Consider the following 15283-nt stretch of genomic DNA (forward strand, 5'->3'; position numbering starts at 1 on the left):
TATTTAAGGGCTACCCTGAACCCTGGAAAATTAGATTCCTGCAACAACAAGAAGAAGGACTGCCCAGCTGAAAACCCCTGCAGAGGAAGACCAGAAGACAACAACTGCCTTGGCTCCAGAAACTCACCGGCCTGTCTCCTGCCTTCCAAAGAACTCTGCTCCAGCGACGCCTTCCAAAGGGACCAGCGACCTCTGAATCCTCTGAGGACTGCCCTGCTTCGACGATGACAAGAAACTCCCGAGGACAGCGGACCTGCTCCAAAAAGACTGCGACTTTGTTTCAAGAAGCAGCTTTAAAGAACCCTGCAACTCCCCGCAAGAAGCGTGAGACTTGCAACACTGCACCCGGCGACCCCGACTCGGCTGGTGGAGAACCAACACCTCAGGGAGGACCCCCGGACTACTCTACGACTGTGAGTACCAAAACCTGTCCCCCCTGAGCCCCCACAGCGCCGCCTCCAGAGGGAATCCCGAGGCTTCCCCTGACCGCGACTCTCTGAAACCTAAGTCCCGACGCCTGGAAAAGACCCTGCACCCGCAGCCCCCAGGACCTGAAGGACCGGACTTTCACTGCAGAAGTGACCCCCAGGAGTCCCTCTCCCTTGTCCAAGTGGAGGTTTCCCCGAGGAAGCCCCCCCTTGCCTGCCTGCAGCGCTAAAGAGATCCCTTGATCTCTCATTGACTAACATTGCAAACCCGACGCTTGTTTCTACACTGCACCCGGCCGCCCCCGCGCTGCTGAGGGTGAAATTTCTGGGTGGGCTTGTGTCCCCCCCGGTGCCCTACAAAACCCCCCTGGTCTGCCCTCCGAAGACGCGGGTACTTACCTGCAAGCAGACCGGAACCGGGGCACCCCCTTCTCTCCATTCTAGCCTATGCGTTTTGGGCACCACTTTGAACTCTGCACCTGACCGGCCCTGAGCTGCTGGTGTGATAACTTTGGGGTTGCTCTGAACCCCCAACGGTGGGCTACCTTGGACCAAGAACTGAACCCTGTAAGTGTCTTACTTACCTGGTAAAACTAACAAAAACTTACCTCCCCCAGGAACTGTGAAAATTGCACTGTGTCCACTTTTGAAATAGCTATTTGTGAGTAACTTGAAAAGTATACATGCAATTGAAATGATTCAAAGTTCCTAATGTACTTACCTGCAATACCTTTCAAACAAGATATTACATGTTAAATTTGAACCTGTGGTTCTTAAAATAAACTAAGAAAAGATATTTTTCTATACAAAACCTATTGGCTGGATTTGTCTCTGAGTGTGTGTACCTCATTTATTGTCTATGTGTATGTACAACAAATGCTTAACACTACTCCTTGGATAAGCCTACTGCTCGACCACACTACCACAAAATAGAGCATTAGTATTATCTATTTTTACCACTATTTTACCTCTAAGGGGAACCCTTGGACTCTGTGCATGCTATTCCTTACTTTGAAATAGCACATACAGAGCCAACTTCCTACAGCACTATACTCTACACCGCTCTTTGCTACTCTACTTTGCAACACTGTATGCCACTACACTCTGCCACTCAACTCTGCTCTCTATGCCACAGCATTCTGCTACTTAACTCTACACTTCCATCTGCATCACCCAACTGTATGCATCTCCACCACTCTGTGCTACTCTGACACTCTACTCAACGCCATTGGACTCTGCCACTCTAATCTGTGCTGCTGCACTCTGCACCACTATACTCTGCAACACACTACACCAGTGCACTCTACACCAGTCCACTCTACTCTGTGCCACTCTTGGTGACCCCACACTGTTCCACTCCAATACATGAAACTCTACCACTCCACTTTACAACCCTCTACTCCACTCTTTCCACTCCGACACTCCACGCCTCTTTTCTCCATGTCACCAACTTATAGCCATCCTGAACAGCAGCCACACTGGTGTACAACATGGCTAAAACACATTGGCAAAGCCAATAGCTCTTGCATAGGCGAGACCTATTGGTTTTGCCAATACTTGTTGTAAACAATACTGTCTCGCAAGCTTCTAATGCAGGCACGACCCTCCAAATATGGCATCCATTCTTCTTTTTTTTTATTGTTTTTATTTTATTTTTTTTATAACCAATGTGATTCCTAGCTTAAGGATATCTTGGTCCAAGACTGCTGGACCGTTTTTTTTTTTTAATGTATTTTAAATTGCAGCAAAATACCCAGCTGCGTCTGCGGATTTTGCAGAGATTTTTTTTTTTTTTAAATCGGCCTCCATCGTTTCTCTGTTATTTTGCCCCTGGGTGGGCCAGGTCCTGGGGGCATTATGGGCAATAGTAGGAGTTGGAGGGGTGCACGGGGCCCCGCACCTAGGGCTTTCGGATGACCCAGGGATCAACACATCTCTGGGGCTAGATGTAGTCTAATGTAATGGGGCAGGCGGTGTTCCTGCAGACCTCCCCATCGCAGGGCTCCGGAGTCCACCACCTCCCTGGAGCTATGCTTATAAACTATGCTGGGACCCCACGTGCCAGGGGACTCCACTCTAGGGTCCAGGACCTTGACAACAGCACTTGGGGAACAGGATTCACTCCCACGGAGGCCAGCACAGTGGACCAGGTCAGATCAAGTTGGTCTGGTCAGCTGGGAAGCAGGAAAGGTCTCTGGAAACCCGAGTCCCTTTTACACAGGTCAGCCAATTGACCCTTGAATTTACTTCTGGGGTCCTATGTCCAAGGCAAGCAGGTATAGACTTGCTTCAGTCTGCAGGGCAATCCTTCTTCTGAGGCTTCACAGGTCTAGGAGTGTTCTGAATTTGGTTCTGAGGGATGCCACTTTTATACCCAGAGCCAGCCTGTTGTAGGGGACTTTCCTTTTTCTAACTCTAAAACTGGTTCTGGTCAGTTCTTCCCATTCCTGTAGATTTGGCCCAGATACTGGCTTCTGAAATAAAGGGCAAGCAGGTGTGATCTGTATTTGCACGTGACAGGGTAAACTTCTTCTGAAGGTTGGAAGGGCTGGGTATAGCATGCAAAAGTGCAATCAAGGCAGGGGCATAGCTCCTCCCCACCCTTCCGGTCAGGAAGACATTACCTCTCCACACCCAGCCCCATTGTCTGCTGTCTGGGAGGAACATATGCCACCCACAGGGGAGCCATTACCAGTCAGGTGACCATGGACATGACATAAAAGCACATTTGGCTTAGACTGGAAAATGGCAAGTTTCTGAAAGTGCCATTTCCAAATAGTAAGTTAAAATCTAACTTGGCCATTAGGTTAGATTTTAAACACCTTTTAAAATAAGTCTTTGAATCATTTTTCTTGCTAGTCCCAAACTAGTTGTGCTTTATAAGGCATCATAATGTAAGCAAGTATTTTTCTATAAGAGAGCCAGCCTTGCCAAAGTGAAAAACGACCTTGGAGGCTTTTCACTACCAGGACGTCTAAACTTTAGATACACATGTCCCCTTCTTAAATTCCCTGCTCCCTGCCCTATGAGCATTTAGAGCCTACTTTTGGGGTGACTTATAAGAATTAGAACACATGTTTAGGCCTGGCAAAAGTTTCCTTTTCTAGGTTGAAATTGGAGTTTAAAATTGCAGTAGAGGCTGCAGTGACAGGCCTAGGAAATGTTTTACAGGGATACTGTTCAAACCTGGCAGTGGCAGTGATGCATCAAGAATGGAGTTACTGTACCGCTCAGTCTGCGTTGCGTCGGAGTTGATCCTCGCAACGGTGGCACTGTGACCATGATGAAGGAAATGCACAGGTTCTGAGTGCCTTCATTGACTGCGATGCATGGAGCAGCACTTTAAACCCAGGACTGGGTTGGCCCAATTTGGCAGACTCGAAAGTCTTTGATGTCCTTGAGTCTTCACTCAGGAGGAAAGCCAGCAAGCTTTTGGAGCCACTCTGGTTGTGGGTTCCAGTGATGTGGTTCTCACTCTGGCAAAGAGGGCAGGAGGCAGCAGTTCAGTACAGCAAGAAAGCAGTTCTTCCAGAGCAGCAGTCCAGCAGAGTGGCAGTCCTTGTAGCAGCACAGCAGTCTTTCCTCCTGCAAGAGGATCCACAGGTCCAGAAGTGTAACAAAGCAGTAGGTTCAGAAGTCCAGTTATTATACCCAGAGATGCTTTTAAAGTAGAGGAGCCTTTGAAGAGGGGCTTTCAAGTGCACAGTGGTCCTCCCTCCCTGGCTCCAGACTCAGTACAGGAGGGTTTGTGTGGGGACAGGACACAGCCTATTCACGTGTAATTGTGAGGCTGGGCCCAGCTCATCCCTCCCATCCTGCTTAATATGGCCTATGAGGATGTGGATGGCCTATCAGGTCACACCTAAGGTCCCTTCGAGTGTGGCTGTCTAGAGGTAATGCACAAAGCCCAGCTATCACTCACCACAGTCTTGAATTGGACACAGGCTGCAGGCACACAGGACTAAGAGCAGGAAAATGCCCACTTTCTAAAAGTGACATTTTCAAAATTGTAATGAGAAATTCAACTTTGCAATTAAAGAGCCTTTATCATTATAATTTTATAGGTACCAAACATGAAAGATCTATAATTCTCACAGCTTATTAAACATAATAAAGAATCCCCATTGTTATCCTATGAGAGAGGTAGGGGTAGTACCAGGCCATGTGTAACTTAAAAAAAAAAGTCCTGTTTTTTTTTTTAGTTTTTTTTTTAACACAGCATCCTGCCCTATGGGCTATTTAGGGCCTACCATAGGAGTAACGTATGTAATAAAATGGGTGTTTGGAGCTTGGCAAAGGCACTAAAATGGCAAGTTGCCGTAACAGTGTAACACTGCATTTAGGCTGCAGTGGAAGGCCTGGGACATATTTTAAAGCTCTATGTAAAGTGGGTGACGCAGTCAAAGCTGCAGGCCTACTAGTAGCATTTATTTTACACGCCCTGGGCACATGTAGAGCATTTTACTAGGGACTTATAAGTAAATTAAATATGCCACTTACGTATATACCAATCAAACTATGGTTTAGAGAAAGAGCACAAGTACTTTAGCACTGGGCATCAGTTGTAAAGTGCACAGAGTTCTAAGACCAGCAAAAACTAATGAGGCAAGCGGGCTGAAAGTTTGGGGAAAGACCACCTTAAGGCTGACAGATCTAACAAAAGGAAGTTTTATAGGGAATATACCTCAGCCGGTACAAACGTAAGAATTTGAAGCACACCCTCAAATTCCTCAGGCACATTTTAGGTTTAGATGGGCCTATGGACTCCATAGGAAAGGAGCAGACTGTAAATACACTACAGATCTATGTTGTTACAAGACCTAGGGAGATTTCAAAATTAAGATTTGTTTCTTCTTAGCAGATGGCTTCCTGTGTTTTTTGCCAATTACATGACGAAATGTGGACTTACTTCTAGCTGAGCAGGCCTAAATGTAAGGCTTTGTGAATGATGCATGCCACTTTGCATTCTAGATGCCTATTACTGGCCTGCTTCCTTTGCACTACTGCTCTACTTCACTGCTTTGCCACTATTTAAGAATCATATTCTTATGAGTGTACCTACCTGTAAGATCTCATCCTGGCTGTAGAGAATCCACCTTTTGCAGGGTAACCACAGATTCTATTTACCTTTCGCTGGACCCTATATCTTTTCTGGCTTTAGAACTGTGTGCTCGTTACCCCTGTTAACCATTAGTGAAGTGCTTGTGCGCCCCTTTTCAGCATGGTAGAATTGGCATGCTCCAAGTTGGCATATTAAACTTGTCTATAGGTCTGTAGATTATTTAAAAAAAAGTACCCAGGTATTGGAAGTTAAATGCTGATAGTTGAGTGGAACACTTATTGTGCCATTTAATGCAGTAACAGTGCAAACCTGGTTTTTAGCCTACCATTGTAGTCTGATTGTAACTGTGTGAAAACTGCAATTCGTCCTGTCAAATAAACCATTTTGACAGGTCAAAATCTTCCTATTAAATATTAATAAGTAACGCCTACATAGGCTTTGTAGCCCACACAGCATGGTGCATGGTATTTAAAAGTAAGACGTGTAGAAAGTTAATGTTAACATGTTCCTACAGTGACTAGTATCCAAAACCTATTTTCTTCTTTGGCAGACCTTGCTGTCCTACGCAGAAAACCAGAGTACATATTAAAATAATAATACTGTATCTTGGAAATAGGACTAGCTAGAAAAGTAAGGAAAAAAACTATTTTAATATTTATTGAAAATCCAACTCAATGATTAAGTCAATTTTTCAATAATATTATGGAACTGTGACCTTTAGAAAGTTACCTTTTCTCTTCCTAAAGTTCCTGTCAACTAATTTGCTTTTGCTTTCCAACTTCTCCCAGTCAGTCATTAGCATTTACGTAGGTGTACAAAAGGAGTGAAATGCTTCCAAGGCTCAAACAATAGGCTGACCTGACCAGGCAACGATAATGTTTCTGAACCTTCGAGAATATGGTGTGGTCGTCCTTTTTGACACTCCTGTGTAAGATCCTGCTGTAATGTCAAATCCTGCTTGACAGGCCTATCTGGTTTACATATAACAGATAAGGTGCACTTAAAAGGCAGAGAACAGGATGCCAAGACAATCCTTGTGTATCCATTGTCTGGTAGCTGAAGAACCCTGCCTTTTTCATAGCAGCCACCTGTCTCTGGGTTTGTTGTGGGCACAGTGGCTGTCCTAAACTGGATTGTAGTGTTAAATATGGGAGGTCACTATAATTACCATAGTACACTCCCTGCCCACAAACCCACTCCTGAGAGCACAAGTTGAATGTGGTATAAGATTTGTGCCATTTTGAAAATGGCCAAAGTGGGCAGACTTGGTGTGGGGTGTTTTACCCCATTGGTTAGACCATGCCTGGAGTCCTTCTCACCCACTAGCTAGTGCTGGGTATAAATGCAGCATCTTCAGGCACCCACTTGAATACACTGCTGGATCTGAGGAAGAACAGAAGAAGAATGGACCTGCTTTCTGACCTGAGGGAAGCCCTAAACAACTGGACATGCTCTCTCTTGTACCTAGGGCAAAGAAATAGACTCCAGGGGTCATAAGGCTGACCTTCTGTTCAAGCTACAGGGATGCTACAATTGGCTTTTTCTGCAACTGCTCTTCTGACTAGTAGCAACTGGATTTAGACTGGAACCTGCTGTAGGCCTTTACCTTATATATAGTCAGTCTGTAAGTGCCTCCCGAGAGGTTCTGGGGAGCTTTGGAAGTATATTGGTTAGGTGTATTCATTAGAGAAAGTGGGTTTCCTGTCTCTACTTCCTACCCTTATTAGATCAAGAGTGAAGTACATAGTTCTCGAAAAGGGAATTCCTACTTTAGCAACAAATGCATGTTGTGGTTCCCTTTCTTCTGGGAACTAAAGCCTCTTCATGGTCCGATTGGAAGTGGTACCCTGTGTAGTCACACATTCATCAAGAGTTGTTTGGGCAGAAGACCTACTATGCCACCGTAACACCAGCCACTTGTGCTTTTTGACCTTATTCCTCTTTTTGGTACTGTATAAATACATTGCACATAACACTACGTTAAGCCTATCTGCTCTGTTGCAAAGCTACCAGGTGGTTGAGCACAGGTTAATTTAGTGGCCTCAAGGCTTCACCCTGGTTGTGATTGTTCGCTTAGGTGGGTAGCCAGCTCACTGCCTGGGTGTTATACTGTTTTATCCATACGTGAAATAGCCTTTTCCCCATTCCCTCCTTATGCAACCACATCTTAAAGTGGTCAGATGACAAGGAGGAATCCCTCCAAGTACATGAGAATATATATTTTTGTGTGTATTCTGACTTCAAGATGGAGTCAGTGGAGTTATTTCATTAAGAGTGATACAATATCTGAATCATTAGGAACCTGAATTCACACCAAATGCTAATTGAATACTATGACTGGCATACAGCTTTGGCCCTCCTTACAAGTGCATGTGAATTCCGATGGGCCCAGTAATCATAGTTACCAGGCGAGTCAGAACTAGAACTTTGTATTTTTCTGCCTAGATTTCAACTTCTAAAAGTAGGCAAAATCTCCATGTGAAAACCAAAGGGGAATCCTATGGGAATCTGTGCGTAAACACCACTTTAGTCATGTTATTCCCTCAAGTTGTACTCCTTGTTATTTCCTCACCATCTGTAGTATCGGTACCCTCCCCTCCTCCACTAATGGTAATCTTTGAGTGGGAAAATGATGAGCAATTTAATAGGCAACTCCTAATCGGGGGCCTAGAAAGGAACCTATGATGACACTAGATTGAATGTTGCCTTAACCATCTCATCCTTACTCTCCATCCCATCATTCTCCTTCATATATTTCGCTGCATTAACTGGTGGCCCTTGGTAGCCTTTGTTATGTAGAGAAGCGAATGCAAAATAAAATTTAAATGAAATTGAATAGCTTGTAAGTTTAGTGAAGTGAAAGGAATCCATTATAGGTTTCTCCTACAGTCAGGTTCTGCGTTTTTTACAGAACCCATACAGCTTTCTGCTGTTTTCTAAAGAACCTGTTTAGGTTTCTGCAGAACTCATTGTAGGTCATGCCTAAGGACAATACAGGACAATACATAGATTGAACTTAGTCATCCCTTTATTCAGAATTGGATGATCGTCTTGTCTGCCTCATCATGGACAACATTTAGGGATCGACAGGTGGCCTTAGAGGTGGCAAAATCAGTGCCAGGAACAGGGGCAACTTGTCAAAATGGGTGTCAGTTGGGGCTCCACTCTTTGTTATTGTCATTTTTTTTAATAGCACTAGTAGTGAATGAAATATTATTCACTGCTAGTGAAATAAAAATGAAGTACAATTAGCTGAAATGGGACCTTTCCTGGCAAACAGTGCTTTCAAATGTATGATGTGCATGTTTGCAGGTGAGAGTATGTTTATGTGTGAGATGGCATGTGTATGTGTGAATTTATGTGTAAGCATGTGCATTTTAGTGAGTGAGTCAGCGACAGGTAGTGACCAATAAGGTGAAAGATTTAGTACCAGGAAGTGAGTATGAGAGAGAGTGAGTGAGACTGAGGGTATAAGTAGCTGTGAAGGAGAACAAATTAGTATGAGGGAGTGTTAGAGATTTGGCAAATCAATGTGAGTAAGAGAGACAGTGAGTAAGAAAAAGGATGAGTGCAAATATAAATGAGAAAGTATGATTGAATTAAAGGGAATTTGAATGAGTGAGAATGTGCGAGTCAGTGAGTGACAGTAAATGAGAGTGGGAATTAGGAAGTGAGCGTAAACGTGAGTGCAAGAGTAAGTGACAATGAATGAGTGACTGCAAGTTAGTGAGACTGTAAATAAGTGTTGGTGAGATAGTGGTATTATGCTTGTAAGTCTGCTATATGCCCTGAAATTTCAATGTAATTTTTGTCTTACGCAGGTGCCCATGGCAAAATATTTGTGCTGGCAATCCAACCTGACATCCTTGGAGTGGTATTCCCTTAGACTTTCTTCCATCATTTCTCCTGTTTAGCTGAATTCATTTATTTTGGTTTTAGGACTCTGTGCACTTTACCTCTACTAACCAGGCCTAAAGAGCATGCTCCCCGTCTTTTAAACATGGTAAATCGGCACACGCATAAATGACACCTTCAATTTACTTGCTAGTCCCTAGTAAAATGTACTACATGTACTTAGGACCTGTAAGTTAAATGCTACTAGTGGGCCTGCAGCACTCATTTGACACCCATTAATTTAGCCTTTTAAACATGCCTCAGACATGCCACTGCAGCCTGTAGTGCAGTTTTAAAGCGATATTTCGACCTGGCAAAATAAACCTTTTGCAAGGTGAAAACCTTCCTTTTTTCAAAATGTATGTCACCAGTAAGGTAGACCCTAACTACTCATAGGGCAAAGTGCATTGTATTTAAAAACTAGGGCATGTATGCATGAGTTTTACATCTCCTGGCAGTGAAAAGCTCCTAAAGTCATTTTTCACTAATAACCTCAATGGGAGAATGTAGAAATATACTTTTACACACAAATCAAATGAATTGTAATTTTAAGTCCTTTTTAGTGGTAAAATCCAAATTTAAGTCTCCGTTCTGAAAATTCTACTTTTAGATAGTTGTCATTTTCATGTCCTAACCATTTGTGCCTTCCTCTAGTGTCCAGGGACGCGTGACTGTGAATTGATCTGTTGTTGGGGTTTGTGTATTGCTTCTAGACAGTAACACAAAAGGGGCTTAAGTATGATTAGGATGAGCTGTCCTTACAGGATGACTGGGAAAAACCGTATTCAGCCCTACTTACATTTCAAAGGCTCCTACACACCGAGTCCGGCTGGAAAAAATAGTTAACTTTTTCTATTGGTTGCATTGTTTTAGTTTTTTTTAGTCTTTATATTTAAACTATGTCTTAAGGTTACAGTAAGTCGGAGTCAATGGTGCCATTTCTTTACACCAGTAATAATCGTGTCACTGTGATGTGCTTTAAAAACTGAAAACAATCTCAGTACCTATTTCTAAGTAAACCTGCCTGCTAGGAAGCAACCATACTGCTCTATAAAAATATTTTGATTATTTTTAAATGTAAAAGTGTATTGCATGCATGTCTCAGCTACATTAAGACAGTAGCTTGTTTTCTTTTTGTATTTGTGACATATGCTTGCAATAGCATTTAAATGGCCACAGCTTTTGGCATTTCTAAGCTTGCCTGAATTTTGTGCCAGAACAAATTTTATCAGTGACTGTCCTCTGCATCATGTGTCTGGCTATGACGGCTCCTTCCTGAGTGCCCAGCGGTGATGTCATCATTATGCTAATTATCAATTTTAAAAACTGAGTGTCATTCCTCTTTTCATTCCTATATTATTGGCAAGTAATTTGCCATCTATGTTCATCCAAGTACCACATCACCAGCAAACAATAGCACTGGTAGTTGCAGCACCCACACTCATTAAGCTGAGAAACTCCCATGAAGGCATTTTGAAGGGTGCAGATCCCTTCTTATTCCAAAACATTGACTTTCCAGCTGTGTGTCAGCTGAGTGCGCTCACCTGCCTGTGCCCTTGAAAGCTCTTGGTTAACCATTAACTTGTGCTGGTTTTGGACTGTGTATATATCAAAACTGTGTTGGCCCCAAGTGGGAAGTATAACCCTTGACTTCCACAGCAAAAAGTAAAAAAAAAAATAACTCAAAAGCTTTTCTTTGTAGCAATGAACCTATCTTATTCTTTCACCTTTTATTTAATGAACAATTTCAAATTAGTTATGCAAGAATGCTAAAAATAAATATAACTTACAAATACAATAGGTGCTCCTAGAGTGTCGGCGCAGTGTAGGCGCAATGTAGGTGAATAATGTGATTAAGGTGCCACAGTAAAAAGGTGGTTAAAAAGTTTGTGATCTTCACAGAGAGCCCTATAATGCAGGTGTCTAGAAATCACGATTTGCTTTGACATGAATCCTCATCCAATCTTGTTGACATTTCAACCCAGCAAATGAGAACAAATCATTAATGGGTCATCATCAGGACATATAGGCCCTCATTTCAACCTCGGCGGTCTTTTGCAAAGACGGCCGATGTTCCGCCAGGTCGAAGACCGCCAGTGTTTTCGGTCTTCCGCCAACCATATTATGACTGCTGGCGACCCTCTGCCCTTTTTTAAATGGAGAGCCTCCAGAAGCCATACTGGCGGTCGGCGGTGTAGTGGAGGCTGCTCCTCCGTCACCGCCAAGTCATCAGAACACCGCCCACCATAATACGACTCTGTATTTGGCGTGGCGGTGTTCTGGTGACTGGGTGCTGGCGGTGGAGCAGCCCCCATGGATCCGGTGATCCTCCGGGATGGAATGGGAACAGGTAAGGTGATCATCCATTAGGGGAGGGGGGTGGAAGGGGTTGTGTGGTGTGTGCGTGCATGGGGGTGTGCGTGTGTGCGTGTGAGTGTGTAGAGGGGTTGTGTGAGTGCGTGTATGTATGCGGAGGGTGTAATGTGTGTATGGGAAATGTTATGTGAATGCATGTGTGCATGTATGTGCGTGTGTGTGTGTGAGTGGTGTGGGGGGGTGTGGGAGGTATGTTTGGGGGTTCAATGGGGGCAGAGGGGTGGGGAGGGAGTCCTACTACCTTTGGGGGTTGGTAGGGGGTTCGTGGTGGTTGGGGGGGGGGGCTCAGTGAGGGGGGAAGGGGAGACCCCAATCAGTGCCAGGGAATGAATCCCTGGCACTGATGATGGATACTGCCATGGATTTCGTGGCGGTTGAAAACCCCACGAAATCCACGGCGGTATGCGGGGTCCTGATACCGCCGGCGGACTAGTGACGGCCGCCTGGCTGGAGACCGTTCTCTCCAGCCTAGTGGTTGTTACATTCGTGGCAGACGGTGCAGGACATTGGCGGTTTGGCGTATGCTAAACCGCCAATGTCATAATGGGGTGGTTATGACCGCTGGCCTGTTTGCGGTGTTACCGCCCTATTTGCACCGTCCGCCAGGGTTGTAATGAGGGCCATAGTCTTTTAATGGGAAGCACCATAGACCTTTTCCCTGATTAATAGCATGACAAATTACTATCTCTTTGGGATGATCAGTCGTTTCATCATGAAACCATTCTTTTTCTTTGGCGTCCACTTATTTTTCATGAACCTTCACTCCTGGCTCTGTATTTCATAAGTTTGAAATGTATAGCACCACTCTTCTTTTTCTTAGGTCCCTTACTTTCACCTTACTGTGGCGAGCCAGAGGAAAACAACTTAACTCAGTTTTTAGACTGTGCAGAGTTGTTTTAAAGATACCTCTTCTGATTGCAGTTGTTCATTTTCTTTATTAGATTGTTGGTCCTGCTGGAAGTCAGCTTCATCATGAACATAACTTGAATGAAGGGTGAATGTCTGCCCTAGGTATCTGTATAGAGGTCCAAAATGTCCCTAAAAATAAAAAATAAGATACACATCCACTCACAACAATCACCCCCACTGTGCAAGTATGTGTTGCCTGCCTCTGTCAGCAAGGCACCAAGAGTTGCCTAGTACCTGTAGCAAGACAGCATGAACCCACTTCAGAAAGAGAGCATGCGGACAATTTGTCTGGTAAAGAAATGGAACTAAACAGCCAGTTTCTTAATGCCACAATTAAAATTAATGCCATTGTCATTTGAAAATAATAATGATTATATGCATGCTTCAAATATATTGTTCCTGTATTTTTTTTATTCTCAGAATCAAACAAAGCCAGTCCAAATGATGTTTAGAAATGGAAAATATCCTATGACCCATATTGGAGAACAACAGATTAAGATCATAGAGCTGCCTTATGAAGATAAAGAGCTGAGCATGATTGTAATGCTTCCCGATGAAATTAACGATGATTCTACTGGCTTGGAAAAGGTAAGAAATTCAAGTAGTGCCAAAGTAAATAGGCTGGACTAGCACCATGGATCTGACTTGGCTGACAAATGGAGAGTACGCTTCTTTCAGTGCATAATTCCTAGTTACACCCTCTTATCCCTTCATGTTAATATGCTAAAATGGCACTTCTAAATGTTGCCCTTGCTTACGAGGGATCTTTCTTGATTTATTAGTAGGAAATTGGACCTGTAACTTTAAAACCATGTGAGTAAAATAAACAACAGTTTACACAGTGTTACTGTATTAGCACATTAGCTCAGGTGGGCGGGAGGAGGCTTGTGTTGGCACATTATAACTATATGATTAAAGGGAGGTGTCTCTTCAGGGCTCAGTTTATCCCACTTGTCCAATGCAGCCTGTGTAGCCTGGAGCTATCAAATTAATATTTGAAATCATCATTGCAAGAAAACATGCTGGGCAGAAAGGAGGCCAAACTCCACCCTACGTACCTGCCTGAGCTTAGGTGGGTGATCAGCCATCTTAAACTGGAATCAGGGGATAGCAACAGAGTACAAGCTTTCTGCAGTATAGTGGAATGCCTGGTCTTTGTTATGGAAAGCATAAGAGCGAGAGAGACAGATGGAGAGAGACAGAGAGAGCGCTCTTTGTGTTCTGTAGTCTACTATCTAATTTTCTTCCACTTGCCTTATGGATTTCTCACTCGGGAGCAGCAGTTCATGAAGGCAACTCACTTACATCTCCAGAGGTGTCAAATATGGAGGATGGTTTTGTTCTGTGACATGTATGTAGTGAAATAAAGTCCTTAGAACAAATGTTATTCCCATAATGCCATTACCCCAAGCTGCTGCCTGTCACAGGTCACAGTTTCCTATTTTAATGAACTCTGTAGGTCTGATCGTCAAGATCTTTGAAAGGGCTACCAGCTTTTCTCTAGACTTTAGTGTATAAGGGGATCCTTTCACTATCACCCACCAACGTGCATGAAGGTGCAGTCTCCATTAGGTGGAACACCAGCTGAATGATGACCACAGGATTCTGTCTAGAGGATCTATTTCATCCTTAACATTGATGCCTACTGGCAATCTAGAGTGACATCTAATTGGCACATGGGTGAGAGATGCCTCGCAGCTGGTCAAACTAGCCTTCATATTATTCCATTCCTGTAATACATTCAAAATACTAGATCAAAAGAAGTTTCTTAAACAAATTAATGGTTATCTATTTTTTACGCCCCACTATCACATTTTCCTCACCATGTCATTTTCATTAACCAAGACTTCGAGAGTTTGCTTTATAATGTGACAACTCGAGCCTACCCGATGCACCAATATTTTTTAATGGATTTAAAGGGAATCTCTTCCTTCATGATCTGCTCATGCAAACTGGGAAGGTAGTCTTCATGAATCCCCACCATAAATCTTTTAACATCCTTGGAATCAGAAAAAGTAATCCACAGATTTCTACTTAATCGGAGACATTAGCATGGGTGAGGTGTCTCTCGTGTTTTTTTTTTGGCTGAAAATAGTTAGATGCTTGTGTCCTCAATGGTACCCTGTGCAAAATAGTAGCTGTACCTGAAGTAGGTGAAGTGATCCTTCCTGTCTTGTTGCCATGATGGCTAAGAAGTGAGATGGTGTGGCAGCTCTGGCAGTTACAGCTTAGCCCTGTGGACATTAAGGGACTGAAGAAGGTTGGGTGTGAACTGGGTAGATTGCAGATGCCCTTCCAGGACCACAGGAGGAAAGAGGCACCCGAGAACCAGAGTGGTGCCGGGCATGGGGAGATCAGTAGCATTGTTATGCCTGCCGCACCAGTAATCAGTCCCCCCTTCCCTCTCCCTTCTAAGTATTGGCACGGGCATGCATTGAGGAAGTGGTGTTGCAGTAGCTGCATGAGAAGAGGAACATTAATGATTTTTGGTAGCCGGGCTACTGCTGTTTTACAATGCTAAAGCAATTAAGTTTAGCAAGATTTGTGCAAGGAGAGAAGCATAAATGACTCCTGCTTAGAACTCCATGACTGGATGATGATCCCCGGAATGTAA

At 43.8% G+C, this 15283-nt stretch overlaps 1 protein-coding gene across 4 annotated transcripts in view; it reads left to right on the forward strand.

Annotated features, from left to right (window-relative positions):
- Positions 1-15283, forward strand: part of LOC138268378 (serpin B6-like) — a 163183-nt gene that overhangs the window by 112715 nt on the left and 35185 nt on the right. For all 4 annotated transcript variants that reach the window (XM_069217971.1, XM_069217956.1, XM_069217966.1 and 1 more), the window contains exon 6: positions 13090-13257. In XM_069217971.1, the coding sequence (XP_069074072.1) occupies positions 13090-13257 (168 nt within the window). The remainder of the gene's footprint in view (positions 1-13089; positions 13258-15283) is intronic.

Source organism: Pleurodeles waltl, chromosome 2_1 (assembly GCF_031143425.1).
Source record: "Pleurodeles waltl isolate 20211129_DDA chromosome 2_1, aPleWal1.hap1.20221129, whole genome shotgun sequence".
Classification (NCBI taxonomy): Eukaryota; Metazoa; Chordata; class Amphibia; order Caudata; family Salamandridae; genus Pleurodeles; species Pleurodeles waltl.